The sequence below is a fragment of the Cavia porcellus genome, unplaced genomic scaffold, assembly GCF_034190915.1.
Source record: "Cavia porcellus strain 051 isolate PalLab524CR breed Dunkin Hartley unplaced genomic scaffold, mCavPor4.1 scaffold_7, whole genome shotgun sequence".
In the NCBI taxonomy this organism is placed as follows: Eukaryota; Metazoa; Chordata; class Mammalia; order Rodentia; family Caviidae; genus Cavia; species Cavia porcellus.
This window is the reverse complement of record NW_026947490.1, coordinates 48,529,383-48,547,263: the sequence shown is the minus strand read 5'-3', so window position 1 is coordinate 48,547,263 and position 17,881 is coordinate 48,529,383. Positions and strand designations below refer to the sequence as shown.

The following is a 17,881-nucleotide window of genomic DNA, read 5'->3' as shown; positions in this document are numbered from 1 at the left end:
AAATTTCAAAGCTAGATGACCTGATGTCTTCAGTATTTTTCATAGTCTCTTGTTTTCTTCCAAATAGTTGTCCATGTCTTTGCATACAGAGAATTCATACAAAACAACGTGGTATAAAAGTGATCAGAACAGAATGAGGAACACAGTTTAAGTCCTCAAGACTAGACAATAGGGAAGTCACTAATGGCTGTCATAGAGTCACTCACTCTCTTCAGATAGCTACCCATACTTTCATGTACACAGAAGTTCAACAAAACAAAACAGGCTAAAATAACACCATTAATTAGAAAAAAGCAAAACAGGGATAAAAGTGTTTGCTTTCAAAGAGATGGTAGAAGGAAATCCCTCTCAAGGGATGTCCAGATCACTGGCTCCCACTTGCTAATGAAGAGAGGGAGAAACTTGCGCGTGTGTGTGTGTGTGTGTGTGTGTGTGTGTGTGTGTGAGGGGGTTACTTGGTTTCCTGGTGCTCCAGGGCCCAGCATGGTGCAGGTCCCAGTAAATGCTGGAGGCACCCGTCTTGGGCTGCCAGAGCCTGCCACACTCACAGTCACTCCCTGGAGGGGAGGGGTTGCTTGGTTTTCAGTGCTCCATGTCCCAGCATGGTGTGGGTCCCAGTAAATGTTGATGGCTCCTGTCCTGGACCACTGGAGCCTGTCACAGCCACAGCTGCTCATGGGGGGAGGGGGTGTTACTTGGTTTCCTGGCACTCCACGTTCCAGCATAGTGTGAGTCCCAAAATACCAGTGGCTCTTGTCCTGGGCCACTGCAGCCTGCCATGCTTTTGGCCACTTGCCAGGTTGGGGAGAGTTTGCTTGGTTTCCTGGTGCACCAGGTCCCAGCATTATGTGGGTCCCAGTAAACTGTGGTGGCTCCCATCCTGGGCCACCTCAGCCTGCCTGTGGGCCATGCTCACAGCTGCTCACAGTGAGAGGGTTGCTTCAAGCTGTGTCTTTCTAATGAATTGACCATTTCACTGCCCAAGTTCTGAAATGGCCAACAGACCATAGAAAAACATCTCTTTAGGCTACTGCTTGAAACCAACAGCCTCAGGAAGCTACCAGCCTTGATTCATGGCCAGGATCTGTGTTTTTGTGACAGCGGGGTATTAAATATAATTGTATTTGTGCTTACAAGATTTTTATTGCTTATTAACAATTGCTTTACATAGTTGGGTGCACTTGCATTAATTGTTTATATATTTATGATTGTTATCACTTGCTCTTGAATTGTTCCCTTTACAAGGGTGTAGTGACCTTCCTCAGACTTGGCTTGATATTCACTCTGTCTGCAAATAGGATAGCTACTTCTGCCATTTCTAGGTTCCTATTGCATGGAATATTGTTTTCACCCTTTGACTTACAGCCTATGAATTTTTTTATCTTAAAGAGAAAAAATAAGACAATAATTCAAAACAATGATTAGAGTGTAACAATGGTTAATACATTGTTTTTTGTTGTCTTTAACTGAGTTACTCAGAGTGTAAGGTATCTGCATTTAATTATCAAAATATATTAGCCCAAGCATTTGTTTTCTTTTCTTTTTTTTTATTTAAGAGGAAAAAGAGAAAAACACAAAACAAAACAAAGTGGTGTAAGGGTACACGTAATACAGAACTACAAAAAAAAAACCAAAAAAACAAAAAAAAAACATAACAGTAAGAAATCACCTGTTAGTAGATTACATATTATCATCTTGAAAATAGTTGCTCAAGTCACAGTATCAAAGAATACAAGGTGGACATTCAAACAGGGAGACTGCAAACAGCTGTGTTCAATGATCCAAAAACATTGATATAGTCAGCTATTTAACACCCCTAAACACACTTGCTGTTATATCCATTAGAGCTCTTTTTCTTTTTTTTCCCTCTCTTTTTTACAACAAAATTTACACATTTTGGATTTTATTACTGCTTAGTGCTTATTACTTTTGGGGGGGGGGGAGAATACAGTCAAATATGGCAAAACAAAGCTGTCAGTCAATACCAAGGATAGACATAGCACATGGTGTAGAACAGAGTACAACGTTATCAACAATGGTTATCAACGTTGTCTCTTGTTTCCTTAAAAATAATTGTCTATCTCATTAGATATTATAAAGTTGGACAAAACAGTAGAGAACAAGACCAATAAAACTTAGGCATTGTATACATTACAGGACTTCCAAAGAAGACAATAGTCAAACCAGAATGGGTATCTTAGTGAATCTTATTGCCTTCAAAGTAGTTGCCTATGTCTTCAAACTTGATACTATCATATAGAATGGAACAGAGTCTAATCAGTCAAAACAAGATCGTGGGAGTACTACAGGACTTCAAAACAAGTTAATAGGAAATCATAAAGAGTTACTATTTATATATCCTAATTTTTAAAATTTTTTCTTTAATTAAGACAAACATAAGAAATGAGTAAATAATTTTTTTAAAACAATAAGGGGGAGATTGAGATAAAACAGGACATAACAATATAAAAATGAATGCAAGGAAATTAGTAGTGTAACTATCTTTATGTGTGTGTGTATATGTGTGTGTGTGTGTGTATGTGTGTATTTCAGCTTCTCACACTAGGAGACAACATGATGTGTACACTTGTGAGTCTGATTTATTTCATCCATTAGTCGCATCCATTTACAAGTTCCAAATATATTCTTCTTTATGGCTGAGTAATTCTGCTTTGTTTAACAACACAACATAATATTTTTATCTATTCTTCTTTAAATGAGCATTTAGATAATTTTCAAGATGTAGATATTATAAGCTATATGGCTATAAACATGAGTGCCCATATAACACTGTGGTATGATATATTTAATTCTGCTCGGAAGATATGTAGAAGAGGCATAGCCAGGTCAAATGGAATTGCAATCATAGTTTTTAAAAAAATTTTGTTTAAGAAGAAAAAGAAGAAAAACAGAAAAAGGGTATAAGTTATACAGAATTTTATAAAGAATATACAGTAGGAAATCATTAGTTAATAGATTACATATTGTCATCTTAGAAACAGTTGTTCAAGTTACAAAATTAAAGCATATAAAGTGGACTTTCAAACAGTGAAACTACAAACAGTTTTGTTCAGTGATCCAACAAAACTCAGTAATGTGGTTATCTATCTTATACACTTACATATATATGCAATTATATCCTTTAGAGCACTTTCTTTTCCTTTCTTTTGTACAATGAGAATTACACATTTTGGGTTTTATTACTCCCACAGTTCTTATTACTTTTTTTTGAAGAGAGTAAAACCAAATGTGACATAACAGAACAGATTCAGTCAAATCAAAAGGATGGACATAATAGATAATGTAAAACAAAATACAAGGAGATCAACAATGGTTACAATACTGCCTCTTGCTGTCTTAAAAAGAATTGCCTATATCATCAGTTATAATAAAATTGAGCAAAATAGTAAAGAATAAAACCAAAATATTGGAGACATTTCAGGACTTTAAAAGAAGATGGTTCTTTTAAACCATTAAACAAAATGGGTGTCATGAATCTTATTGTCTTCACAGTTGTTACCTATACTTTCGAACTTGGTATTATCAAGCAAAGCAGAATAGGGGAAAATCAGTCAAAAAAAGATGGTGAAGGCAATACAGGATTTCAAATCAAGTTAATAGGAAATCAAAGTGGGTTACTATAAGGTATCCTGCTATTTTTTATTTATTTTTCCCTTAATTAAAAAAATAAAAATAAAAAAGTAAATAATTAAAAAAGGAGATTGGGATAAAAGAGGGCATAACAATAAAACAGCACAGGTCAAAGCATAACCATTTAAGCAAAATAGTGTTTCACCACAAGATATCCTGACATAAAATTAGTTACCATAGTCTCTTTCCTTGAAATCTTTGAGTATAACTTCATATACTGTAGCACTAAACATATCAAGACACTATAAAACCATTCAAGAGAATGACAGTATTACAGGGTATTTAGAACCAACTATCAGAAAATGAACAATGATTTCTGTATAATCTCCTTGTCTATAAAAGTTTTTGCTTATATTATCACATATAATAAAATCCAATAAAATACAACCTGTTAAGAACGATGGAGACAGAAGAATAAAAGCTTGATGGGACTTCAAAAGAAGACGATACTAAATCAGCACTAGCTATTATGATGTCTTGTTTTCTCCAAAATAGCTGTTCCTACATTCCAATCTTCTCTGCCTCATTCCTGTTGAGATCTTTTTCTGTCGTTAGTTGTCAGTTTGTCTTCTTCATTTTACTTTCTGCTCCATTCATTGTGGCCTCTCTGCCACTGTTGCTGGAATCTTGGTATTTTCCTTTTTTAGAATGTCCTGCAGTATTCTCTGTAGAGTTGAATTGGTGGTTGCAAATTCCCCTAGTTCCTCTTTATCCTGGAAGCACCTTGTTTTTCCATCAATTTCTAGGGACAGTTGTGCAGGATATATCACTCTTTTTTTTTTTTTTTTGTCTTTTTCCTTTTTATCGGTACCCAGGATCAAACTCATGACTGCCTGCTTACAAGGCAGGTGCTTATGCCACTGAGCTAAACCCCCAGCCCCAGGATATATCACTCTTGGCCTGAAATTATTATCTTGAATTATTTCCCCCCATGCTCTTTTGTGATTTGATGGTTTGTGCCAAGAAGTCTGCTGTAATTCTGATGGGTGTTCCCTTGTAAGTAATCTGTTTCTTGTCTCTGATGGCTTTTAATATTCTGTTCTTATATTGGATTTCTGGAATTTTGATTATTATATGCCTGGGTGTAGTTCTGTTTGGGTTGTATGTGGCTGGGGTCCTGTATGAGTCTTACATCTGAGTATCTTTACCATTTGCTAAATTAGGGAAATTCTCTTGGATTATTTCTGTGAATAGCTTTTGTAGTCCATTTGCTTGTGTCTCTACTTCTTCTTTTATGTTCTTAATTCTTAAGTTATAGATCCTCTTATCATCTGCTAGCCTTTGTATTATTGCTGTTTTTTTTCTTGTTATATTTAAGAAGTTTTTCATTTCATGCTTCCCATTACAAATCTGCCATCCAGTTCAGATAACCTATCCTTAGTTTCTTTCAAGCTGTTATCCCAACTTTCAATAGAGTTTTTAGTTTCCTGGTAATTTCTTTGAACCTGCTTCACATAGTCTATGTTTTCTCTATTTTCTCCATTAAACAATTTCCCCCTTTTTTTTCTGTTCTTCCATTCCACCATCTGTTTCTTCTTGGGCTGTGCTTAGCATTTCTATAACTATTCTACTTATATCTTGCTTTATTTCTTTAAATACTTCTCTTTTTAACTCGTCTATGAGGCTCCGGAGATATTGCTTTATGTCTATTGGTGCTGTGTCTGATATTGCATGTTTTCTTTCCTCATTCTCCTTTGCATTCACTTTTCCTGGATCAGTGTTCTCAGAATTGGGGACTGAGGACCCTTTCTTGTTGCTTCTTCTTCCCATAATTTTTGTTCCTTCCATACAAGCGAAAATAGGAGGCCCAGTTTTCTTTTTCTATTTGTCTGTTGCAGTTTGTTTGAATTGTGCCAGTTAGGTGTTCCTGCCCACTGCAGTGTACTAGGGAGATACAGAATTGGGCAGCCTCTGCTAGACCCACCCCTCCAGGTCAACCTATTAAAGGTTTCACTGTTAGGGTGCACCTCCAGGCACTGGGACCTGGTTTGGGCTAGCCTACTGGGTCTTAGTCAGTGGCGTCATGCAGGCCAGGCACTCCCCACCAATCCTGCTTGAGAGGGGCATATGTGACTGAAGTCACTGCAACATCCTGTTCGGGCTAGTTTGCCTGGTCCCAGTATGTCCTTTGCTGACACCTCGTACTCTATGGAAAGGTCCCTGTTCCTCTCAGTCACCACAGGTCGATGCAAGTCTCACTGCCAGTCCCATTCTCAACTCTGTTCACCGATTCCCACTGTCAGAGTTTTCTCGAGTCTCTCTCCCTGCCATGCTGATTTCGACGCAGCAACGTCAGCAGGAAATTCAAATCGCGGCTTCCAATGGTGCGGGATCCAGCTTCCATGCTGAGATTTTATCTGTTCCTGTTATAGCACCAGGACTGCATTTCCAGTTGGTTTCTCTTAGCTTAGTTCATTCCTGGATCGGCAGGGTATATCTCCCCTTGCTTAGGACTCCTCGCCTCACCCCATTTCTGGGTTCTAAGTGGGGTATCTCAGAGAGCCTCTGTAGCTGCTGCTATGTATCTGCCATGTTCTCCTGGAAGTCTGTAAGTGAATCTCTGTGAATCACTGCTCCTGGCTCAATCCTGTGATGCCAGTGACACCTCAAAGGGCCATGTAAAGGTATAGATGTTGACACCTCTCTCCCACCAAAATTAACTAGATAAGAGACAGCAACTCCAGGCATCTCCCTCCTGCTGTGTCACTCCTACCATAAGTTTTATCATAGAGATAAGACAGTTCTCTTAAATTGATATAATCTACTATGTGAAACAATCTTTGAAGTGACTCCCAAGGTCCTATTCAGTTCCCACACGTGCTTCAGTATTCTCTTTTTTGTTTAAAAACTTAATAAATATAGGCCACCCACAGACGATCTTTGTCTCTAACACTGATAGAAGCTTTTTTTTTTGTCTTTTTCATTTTTATCGGTACCAGGGATCGAACTCACGACCGCCTGCTTGCAAGGCAGGTGCTTATGCTGCTGAGCTAAATCCCCAGCCCTATCTAGAAGCTTTTGATTCTCCTGCAGCCCTAGAATCATATTATTTGTCTGAAATATTTAAGCCTTTGCTGTAAACTTGCTTGGTAGATTAGTAATCTTGACCAGTGCCCCTATACAACACCACCACCACACTGCAGGAATCACTAACCATACTGACTCATTGATTCTGCCCCACAATGGAGATAGCTCACAGTCTACCTGATCCCACTTGAATCTCCTTTCTCCTAGAGAGTGCCACAGTGTTCAAATTCTATGCATCCTTCTTACATCCCTGTTTCACACTACAGGGCAGGAAGGGTTGTGGACTGCTTCTGCTTTGGTCTCTAACCTGGTTGTTGCTGGGATTTCAATTAGTTGCTAGCGTACAGACAAAAAAACATCTGGGTGCCCACTGTGGAGGGAGTAGTGCTGGTGAAATCTTCTGCCAGGTCCCTGCATCCTCAACACGGAGGAAGGCATAAGAAGCAAGGTGCCTTTCATTCCAAATCTATCTTGTTTGGCTTGAGTTAGTCACACATTTGCAGTCTATCAGCTTCTGGGAGACATGTTAGTGTGGTGCTTCTTGCTCAGTACACAGGCAGTAGTGCCACCAGCAGCATGGTGATCTTGATTACCATTTCATAAAATCCTATGTCTATGGTTTGTTTGATGTACACATGTCTTATTTCAAGTTAATCCGGGGGTCAGGATGTATGTCCCTCCCTTTCCTCCAGTTACCTTTGTTGTTAGTTGATGTGGCTCCTCTTCTATTCAGCCACGTTGAATCCTTCTTTGTTTTTAATCATTTGATTTAATCCTTTTTTTCTTCCTTTGGAAAGTGTACCTAAGTATTTGTCTTTTTTATTTCTTCTTTCAAAAACTACTCTTCAACTCATTGAGAGTTTTGTACTTTTTGGGAAGATAGGAGAATGGGAAAATGATTTAACACACATCATGTGCAGGTGTAAATTCTCTATCATGGTGGTCAGTATGTATATCTAAAATGTACCAATAAACTTAATAAAAAGGAAAATATATGTATCTGTTTAAACACATGTTATCAATTCCTGTTAACAGTACATAATGATTACACTCATTGCAATGAGTTGCTACATAAATATAAAACATCTTAGTTCTGCTTAATCCCATTTCCCTCCTATGTGTACAGATTTTATGGTTTTATTTTAGCATAAGTACAACATGTACCTGAGTTTGACTATTCATTTTCTTCATCTAACAGCATGCCATTTGGCCTACTCTCTCTGATAGCCTGCTGTGTTGTTCTTTACACAAATTTTGTAGTTCTTAGGAAAGCATTGTGAGATATTTGCAAACAGTAAGATATGCTGTACACCAGCAGCCCTTCCAGCCACTTGAAATGGTGGATGGGAAACTTGGGAATCTATTGAACTTGATAAGCTTTGTTTTATAATTGTCCCCATCTCTAGTCTTGAGCATCAAGAGTTCACCTTAAGTCTTCTGTGCACCAAGTTGCCAATAGCTGTGGAATTCTGTAGTTATACTTTATTTTGACGTGTTTTCTAATTGGTGATGGGTGATCTTCCTGGTCCTTTTCAGGATAATCCTGCGCTTCATGACAGGTCTGAGGGTAGCCAGGATGCTGGGGAACAGACAGTTGTCAGAACTGTAGGCAGTGTATTTTTCTTGGAGATTTTCTTAATGCATGTTGTGTTATTTTATTCCATTAATGTATTTGAGTGCTTTATATAAATTATTATATTGACCCTAGAAAGACCGAAAAGAACCAAGAAGGCAAAGTTTTTTTCTCTAAAGTATTGCCATATTGTGATTGCTATAATAAAGTGATGTATGTGGTATCAGTGAGGGGGAGCTGAGCAAACTGGGATTTGAAAAGTGAAGAAGAGCCCTGGGAAAGGAGAGATATATGGATCTGAAGCATCAGCTTTATTTAAAAAATGCAGATAGTCATGAGTAAATATTCAGCAGTTCATAACAACCTGTGAAAACTGCAATGTTTTGGTTTTGTCGGTTTTATTCTTTACGGTTTTGTTCAATTGTATTACAACTAATGATATAGGCAATTCTATTAGAAATAGCGGGAGGCATTATGGTAACCATTGTTGATCACCTTGTATTATGTTTTTATATTATCTATTATATCCACCCTTTTGACTTGACCGATTCTGTTCTGTTATGTCACATTTGGTTTTACTCTCTTCCAAAAAAGCAACAAGAACCGTGGGAGCAATGAAACCCAAAATGTGTAATAGTCACTGTACAAAAGAGAGGAAAAGAAAGTGCTCTAAACTATATAACTGCATGTATATTTAAATGTATAAGATAGAAAATGATATCACAGAGTTTTATTGGATCATTGAACAGAGCTGTTTGCAGTATCATTGTTGGAATGTCCACTCTACAAGCTTTAATTTTGTGACTTGAACAATTATTTCTAAGATGGCAATATGTAATCCATTAACTAGTGATTTCCTACTGCACATTTTTTTCTTCTGTAAATCTGTATAACTTGTACCCCTTCACTGTTTTTTTTTTCTTTCTTTTCTTTTCTCCTTAAATAAAAAAAAAAAAACTGAAGATAAAGTCATGGTATTGAACTAAATTTATTCAAGGTGAAATAAAAGTTTAGAGTTTTGTGAAGTGGTCTTTTTCCTGTTTTGTTATTCATACTTTCTTTTTTTGAAATTATGGTGATAATGGCATATTTTCTTTTTCCTCTTTGAGACAGGGTCTTTCTATGCATTCATTTCAGACTGGCTTGAGCTCACTTTGTAGCCCAGGCTGGTCTTGAACTTTGAAGGATCCTCTTGCCACAGGCTTCCGAATGCAGGATTACAAGTATGTGCTTACAACCCCTGATGGTATTTGTTTAAATTTAGAAAAGTGTACTTGGTATGCAAGATACAAATAAAATCCCCCCAAAATACACATCAACTCTACTTAGTGGTCATCTTAGAAACAGATTTTGGGGGTAATTGGTTCATGAAATTCCTGAATCTGGAAGCAATTCTAGTAAATGGCCTTTCAGAATTGTCCTTGACTGCCAGCTCTTTCTGTTATCAAGAATAGAAGCCTCACCTGCACTGGGCAAAATGCCAGTAGAGGGTGAGGCTGGAGATCTGGGCAGTACCCACTGGGATTTCTCCATAAAACACTCAGAGCCTCACTTCTCATCAGCATCTTTGTGGAGGAAACATACAGTCTCCATCTGGTTGGCAACGCTGAGCTCCAGGCCCAGTGTGGAGGGAAGAGGGATGCTGTCTGTGAGTTAGGGGAAAACTCATTTCTACCCAGTTTTGATTTAGGTGCCAGATGTGTAGAGATAAAAAAGAAAACAGAAAAAGAGCTGAGGACCCTTTACTGTGTATTGGACTAGATAGGAGTATGGTAGTGACAAGGACATGGAGGAAGGATGGTTACAATAGTGACTTTCATCTTGCTTTTCTTCAGATTGCAGTGACCCAGCTTGGTTTTCTGCTGCTCCTTATGGCAGCCATCGGAGGGTGCAGTGCAGGTGAGTCTCCTTCAGGGAGCCTGGGCTTCCCAGCTCATCTTTAGTTTTGGAAGAAAATAAGTAGCTGAGTTACTTCCATGATCTGAGCCTCTTCTGGGCTTATGGTGACATCTTTGAGTTGAGCTCAGGTCACCTTGTATATAGGCTGAATGCTGATTTCTGACCTCTTGAGGGACCTGACCTGTAGCAAGCAGGGTGCTACTAAGGCCGACCACAAATTTTCAATAATTTGATTCACAGTACTGTTTGAAGCAGGAAGAACTTGGAGCTTCCCTAACCTCCACGTAGAGCAAACACAGAAGAGCTGTCTGCAGGATGCTATTCACTGCAGCTGGGGGGAATCCTGCCCTGACCCCAGGGCAATAGAGGTGTGGGTCTTGGTTTAGGCTCTGGGCCTCATTTTACCTTGAAGGGACTCTGGTAAGGCCTGTTTGTCCTCCAAGCCATTCCTCACTCCTATGACCTTGGCCTTGGGCTTGTGTGGCAATTGCATGATCTGCTTTGTATCCAGAGACTGTTTTCTTCTTAGCCCTCTTTTCTGCAATGAGAAGCAAGGATTTTCAATATTTCTCTTCATTATTTATTTTTTAAAGAGAGAAGCTAGTTTTGCTAAATGTCCCCTCATGTGTTCTTCATAAAAACAGTATTCGATAGTTGCATTTGAGGCATGAGGTGGCCAAGGTTCAAGATGCTGAGATGTTTTTACAAGCACCATCGACTTGTGAGTATCATAGGTCTTATAGCTGAGTGTTTTTGAACATAAAACTTGTCATTGCCTCCTTTCTTCTGATTTGTACTGGAGTGAAGATCAGTACTGAAGGTCCTTTATTCTATGTCCCTGTTAGTCTCTTAAAGACAGCCAAAACTATCTGCCTTGTACCCTATCTTTCAAGCACATCAACCTATCTATACTTCTTTGTATGGTGGATATTTTTTGCTTTATTCTTTTCTCTGGGCCTTTGGACATGTTGTTTCTTCTGTTGCATTGTCTTCTCTTCCTTCCTACTGTTAGTCATATTCATTCTCCCACAATAAGCTGCAGTGTCATTGTGCTAGACTTCTGTGACTGAAACGTGCTGTGCTAGATGATTTCTCTACCTCCTGTCAGGCCTCTTCTTCATTTTCTATTCTTTGTCTCCATTCTCATCTGAATCTCTTTTTGTTCTCCTGAACTTCTGTTTATTCTCAATATATTTTTGTTGAATTTTTGGAAACTCTCTAGTTTTTTTTTTTTTTCTTGGCAGGTTAGGCGGTGTTAAGTTCCTTTGAATGCCTTGTGCCCATGGCAAGGCCTAGCATCCTCATCAGGTTATGTGGGGAGGTATGTGTTAAGTCTGCACTGGATGCCAGGCCAGGTGGTCTGAATGGAGAAGACACTGGCCATCTCAGCGCCTTTCATCCCAGGCAGCGAAGTCCTGGTTCAGTGGAGACATGAGTTTGAGATTATTGATATACATTGACTGGATTTTGTGTCAAACCAGCAATGAGAATAAAACTTTACATTTTCTCTAGCTCTGGCCAGTGCTTATCTTGAGGAAGGGACCTATTTTTTATCTCCATCTCTGCCCCGAACCTGCAGTGAAGCCAAGCAGAGGTGCCATAATGCCCGTGGTAAGTGTTCTAGCACAGACATTGGAGCCAAGCATGGGATTTTATTTCTGGCAGAGTTTTGTTTTTGTATAAAAAGAATGGAAAACTGTACATACATTATGTATTGGATAAAGCTTGGGATTTCAATTATTTTTAAACATTCATTTGTGTGGCATAAATTACTTTCACATTGTTATGCAACCATTACTGCTGTGTCCTCCAGAAAATTTTCATTTTCTCTAATTGAGACTCTAGCCACTAAGAATTACCTTCATATCTCCTTTTCCCTAATGTTCTATTTATACTTTGGATAAATTTTCTTATTTTGGTTACCTTTTAAAATTAGATCATAAATTAGTTGTCTTTTTGTGCATGGCTTATTTTTCTGAACATAAGGTCAGCAAGGTTCATACATATTATACCATGGATAATTTATTTATGTTCAACTTCAACCATTGTGTTTGTATACTTTTAACGGTTGATATACACTGTCCATTTAATACACCCTGCATTTATACACATCAGCACAATGTTTTGCTTATACATTCTGTGAAGAAATATTTGGGTTGTTTCTACCTTTTGCATGTTGTGATCAATGATGGCATGAACATTAGCATACAAATATTGGTTGGAGTTCAGACTTCAGTCTTTTAGGTATATGTGTGGAGTGGAATTACTAAACTGTGATAAATCCATGTTTAACTGTAGGAGGAGAGTTTCAGGGAGTTTGGGTAATTCTGTTTTGACTGATTCACAAGGATGTGGTCTTCTGAGCTCGGGAGATCCAGTGGTCCTAAGGACACAAAATGATAGGCTTAAGTGAGGAGAGTTGGGGCCGTATTTATTTTTCCAAAGCTGTCCTGACTTTGTGGCTGACATGTTCCATGAGTACAGACAGGTAGGCTCTGGGCTGCTTCTCCTTACAGATGGCCTGTATTTCCTTCGCACCAAGAATGGAGCTGTCTATCAGACCTTCTGTGACATGACCACTGCGGGTGGCGGATGGACCCTGGTGGCCAGTGTGCATGAGAACAACATGTATGGGAAGTGCACAGTGGGTGACCGCTGGTCCAGTCAGCAGGGCAATAGTGTCAACTATCCTGAGGGTGATGGCAACTGGGCCAACTACAACACCTTTGGGACTGCAGAGGGGGCCACAAATGATGACTATAAGGTTGGTGCCTTTGCAACCACTGTGGGATGTGGTGAGGCTTGGATTGTGGCAAGGTCACAAATATGCAGGAGGGAGGCTTGAAATATGGGGTGTGGAGCTACAGCTGAAGCAGGATAGAGAAATACATGTCTTGAATGTCAGCTTTCTCCCAACAGAGCCCAGTAAAAATACAGCTCCTGGATGGTGTTGGAAACCATCATCTTCTGTAATTGGGAGTGTTTGATCCCATCTGTCCATCTGTACACTTGAAACAGCTGTCAAAGTCAGCCGAGTGGTTCATGTGTGTGTCTTGTTTTTCTCATGGGGTCTCCTGACCTTGTCAGGCTCAGTGTTGATTACTTTCTAGAATCCAGGCTACTATGACATCCAGGCCCTGGACCTGGGTATCTGGCATGTGCCCAACAATAGCCCTATGGAGACCTGGAGGAATAATTCCCTGCTGCGGTACCGCACGGCAGTTGGCTTCTTCCAGAACCTGCAGTTACACAATCTGTTTGGCCTCTACCAGGTACACTGGGCTGCTGGCTAAGCTGATTTTCATGATATAGAAAGAAGCAGGAATTTGAATTCAGGAGGGAGTCATTTTCCCCTGGGGCTATCTTCCCTGTTTGCTATACCATAATTTATACCTAGTTTCTGTCTGATTCCATGAAGAATTCTGACCAAGGGAAAGCAAGGGACCTGTTAGAGTGAATTGGAAGAGAAAGACCAGAAGTGGCTAGAGCAAGAGAATTTGAGACTGAGTGCCAAGGGGAATGGTATGTTGGAGAAGCACAGCCAAAGGGAAAGATTCTATGCTGTGCATTTTAAACAATGTTTGTGGGCTGGGAATGTGGCTCAGTGGTAGAGCTCATGCTTTGCATGCTCTAGGCCCAGGCTTGAACACTAGCACAACAAAAAATAAAAATGAATGCAATGAAATAAAACAATGTCTGTTTATAAAAAACCAAATGTTTTTACTCTAGACGGCATCCTAGTGAGAGCCAACCCTACATTTCTCACTGAATCACTTTTTCACTTCCCACAGAAATACCCAGTGAAATATGGAGCAGGAAATTGCAGGACTGACAATGGGCCTGAGATACCTGTAGTGTACGATTTTGGTGATGCCAAGAAGACAGCATCTTATTATTCCCCCTACGGTCGCAGTGAGTCCTCAGTGCTCCTCTGAAATCTTTGTAGGAAAGATGATAAATGAGTTACAATGGGTAGCAGTTATCCATCACTTACTGCAGCCTAGTTCTCCTCTATGCATGTTATATATACAGTATTGATTCATTTAATCTGCATGGCAACTCTTGAGGTTTGAAGTAGTATTGCTTTTTTTTGCACAGATTAGGACAAAATCAGGGAGAGATTTAGGTAATTACCTTATTTCAAAGGTGTGTGTGTGTTGGCTAGAATTTGAACTAGAGAAGTTTGCCTGTGGACTCGACTCCCAGAAACCATATGTCTAACCCTTTGTAAATTGTGAGGGACAGGTCACATCCATATAAACAGGGAAGAATAACAATGTTGAGACAATTGCATTTCTATTTTCCAATTTTTTTTTTGGTACTGGCATGCTTGCCTCATGCTTTCCAGGTAGATGCTTATGCTTCTGAGCTAAATTCCTGCCCCTGCTTTTCTATTTTCAATAGCAACTACAAATGAACTACAAGTTTGTTTAATGTAAATCTAAAGTTGGCAGCATATCCATCCTAGAGGCTCAGCCCATGCAGTAAGATCCACATATGTTTTTATGTACATTTGGGATTTGAGATTTTACAATGAAAGTGAACAAGAAAAGCATGAAGAAGATCAGTGTGAGTGCCTTGCCAACTGCTGTAATGTGCCTGGAGTGATGGTATTAATGGTGATTTTCTTGCATTGTTGAGTTTCCCTATCTGCAAACCTCTGCCAGCACAGAGGCACCTATGAGGACGAACTCTTCGATTTTTGGGTGTGGCAAGCTTCCTTGTGTCCAGACTTGGGCCTGGCATAAGCGATCCATTGGTTACAGTGGTTTTGGAGTCCACTAGTGCAGCTGGAAATGGGCTGCAAATTCAGTCTGGCACACACAACTTCTGTCATGGTCCAAAGGAATCTATTTCTTCTATATTCCCGAATTTTGTTTTCTCTCTCTTGTTTGCAGATGAGTTCACTGCAGGATATGTCCAGTTCAGAGTATTCAATAATGAGAAAGCAGCGAATGCCTTGTGTGCTGGAATGAAGGTCACTGGGTGTAACACTGAATTTGTGAGTTTTTGTGGATTCCAAAATGATCTGTGAGAAATGCTCTCTCTAGATCTCTCTCTCTCTCTCTCTCTCTCTCTCTCTCTCTCTCTCTCTCTCTTTTCTCTCTCTCTGTCTCTGTCTCTCTGTCTCTCTCTGTGTATGTCTCTCACTGTCTGTGCCTCTCTCTGTGTGTGTGTGTGTGTGTGTGTGTGTGTGTGTGTGTGTGTGTGTTTAGTGTGGTCTTCCCTTGCATTCCCCTGGATCTTGGAGACCAGAAGCATAGGTCTCTCTATCCAGGAATAATTGTTCTGTGCTTTTGAGGCCTCAAATCAAGAATTGAGGTTGAAGTGCACCTTTGATATCTGCTCAGCTTTTGCAAAAAACACTCAGTTGCTTGGGGCGAGGGTGTGGATTATGCTCAGAAACAGTTTGTGAAATATTTTGGAGCTAAGACTGACCACCGGTCAGCCATGTCATTCTCCACCTGACGTTTAATTTTCAGAATAAATTTTGGTATTCCTCATGTCTGGGATTTGTGTAGATACACACTGTGTAGGGACTGTGAGGGGAGGTCTGACATCTTTTAGTGAGATTCACCCAACCCACCCTGATCTCTCCTATTAAAGACTTTGGACTGAGGTCATCATGGGGACAGCCTGCCAGCACAAGTGTACTTTTTTTCACTTGTAGCACCATGATATCCCCCTAGTTCAGAGAAATATAGATTCATGCTGGATTTTTCTGGTCTATAAGGCTTTGGCCAAGAGAAAACAATAAGGGGTCTTTGAGCTGTTCACTTGGGCCCCAGTCTTCCCCTCACTAGCAGTCTGAAAAATGTCCTGAGCTGCTGGCAGGTGACCCTGAGGACCCCCCTCCTTTTTTTTTCCCCCAGCCCTCAGCCATTGGTTTTCTCTTACCTAGCTGAAGATGACGCAGCTTCTCGGGCAACAAGGGTCCTGAACACATAATGGAGGATGATTACTGGGAGGCCCCCAAGGGACAGGTCTCTTTGTGACTACCTGTCTTCTTTAGCACTTTACCGACCTGGCGCGAAGCACAAGTAACGCAGCATGTTTGGGTTACACCTACACCTTAGAGAAGCTTTCAGGTAGCTCCTCCCCTGTGCCATTCAGCAACACAGGATAGTGTGTTCTTTGTCCAGCATCTATCAGGACATTGACACAAAGCCTCTGAAGTGTAATGGATATATAAACAAGGGGACTGGGAAGGGAGCCAAATGTCACAGTCTTTACTGTGTATGTGTGAAGGTCTGGGTTTGATGTTCACCAATTTCCCACAAAAAAAAAAACAGAAACAACTAGGGTCTATAAAAGCATGTATCTGTGCTGGGTGCATCAGAGCAGTGACTACAGAAGAGGTAACTTCTAAGCTGATTCTTGAGAAATAGCAGAAATTCATGAGGTATTAATGTAACTTATATTGAAAGAACAGTATGCTCAGGGCTCTTAGTTTTTCAGAATGGATGTGATGTTGAGAGAGCTGTAGGGTACTTTGCAGCCTTGGCGTACAGGGTGTAAGACCAAGAGAGTCTTACATTCTTTAAGAAAAAGGGATATGTGTCCCCTCTTGGGGAATAGCCCCTATGGAATTCACAGAGTCCCATCAGGGACATTGAGAATTAATGTTCAGAAAAGTGGAAAGAAAGTCAGAAGGCATGATGGAAATAAAACTAAAGGAAGAGAGGTTTATACAAGTGTAATAGATCAATACCACCAATGGAAATTCCCAATGGGGAGCAAAGACTTTTCCACTGAGATAACTTTAGCTTCACCAGCTGATCTCTCATTACCTTTTCCTCCTTTCCTTGTTTATTAGCATTGCATTGGTGGAGGAGGCTACTTCCCAGAGGGCAATCCCGTGCAATGTGGAGACTTCTCTGGCTTTAACTGGAATGGATATGGAACTCATACTGGATGGAGCAGTAGCCGGGAGATAACTGAGGCAGCTGTGCTTTTGTTCTATCGCTGACACCATCTTCCTATGGGATCTGGCATTCATCTTCCATCTACCAGGACCCAGTGATGGAGACTAACTTACATAGTGTCTAGAATGCCAGTGGCTGAGCAAAGTGAAATAAATCATTTTTCTTGAAGTCTTAGTGTTTCTGAATATTTTTCATGCAGGGTGGAGAACTGTAAGAATTTTCAAAAGAATGCATATTGTGGAGTGATTTTGTGTCAGCTATATCTTTAGTGTTTGTAGTCTTAGAATTTGTCAGTTCTACAAAGGACGATGTCATCCCCCAGGACTCTCTCAGGTAGACCCTTTAAATAGTGAGAGAAATAAAGGGCAAGGAGGAAGCATTTTATCTGACCCCTTCCTAATTCTTATGGACTGAACAAAGAAAATCTGAATATTTTAAAGAAGATAATATTAGTGTACCACAGAATAAAGGGATTACCTCTATTTGTATTTGGTTCATTCATGGGTGTCTGTGGCTCTTTTCTTATGTTATTTTTTTTTGTCTTTTCTTTTTTTTTATTTAAGGAGAAAAGAAAAAAAACAGTGAAAGGGTACAAGTTATACAGATTTACAGAAGAAAAAAATGAGCAGTAGGAAATCACTAGTTAATGGATTACATATTGCCATCTTAGAAATAATTGTTCAAGTCACAAAATTAAAGCTTGTAGAGTGGACATTCCAACAATGATACTGCAAACAGTTCTGTTCAATGATCCAATAAAACTCTGTGATATCATTTTCTATCTTATACACTTAAATATACATGC

The 17,881-nt window shown here is 39.7% G+C and overlaps 1 protein-coding gene and 1 non-coding gene across 2 annotated transcripts; one reads left to right on the top strand and one right to left on the bottom strand.

Annotated features, from left to right (window-relative positions):
• Positions 1-944: 944 nt before the first annotated feature.
• On the bottom strand, positions 945-1,081 carry LOC111755858 (small nucleolar RNA SNORA2/SNORA34 family). The gene has a single exon (XR_002790416.1). It is a non-coding gene; the product is annotated as a small nucleolar RNA SNORA2/SNORA34 family (small nucleolar RNA).
• Positions 1,082-9,602: 8,521 nt separating this feature from the next.
• LOC100724000 (intelectin-1-like) lies at positions 9,603-17,554 on the top strand. Its single transcript, XM_063253535.1, has 8 exons — positions 9,603-9,899; positions 10,087-10,150; positions 11,663-11,761; positions 12,667-12,914; positions 13,261-13,422; positions 13,942-14,062; positions 15,049-15,152; positions 16,968-17,554. Exons 1-8 carry the CDS (start codon positions 9,729-9,731, stop codon positions 17,118-17,120), a joined length of 1,122 nt encoding a protein of 373 aa, XP_063109605.1. The 5' UTR covers positions 9,603-9,728; the 3' UTR covers positions 17,121-17,554.
• The last annotated feature ends 327 nt before the right edge of the window (positions 17,555-17,881 follow it).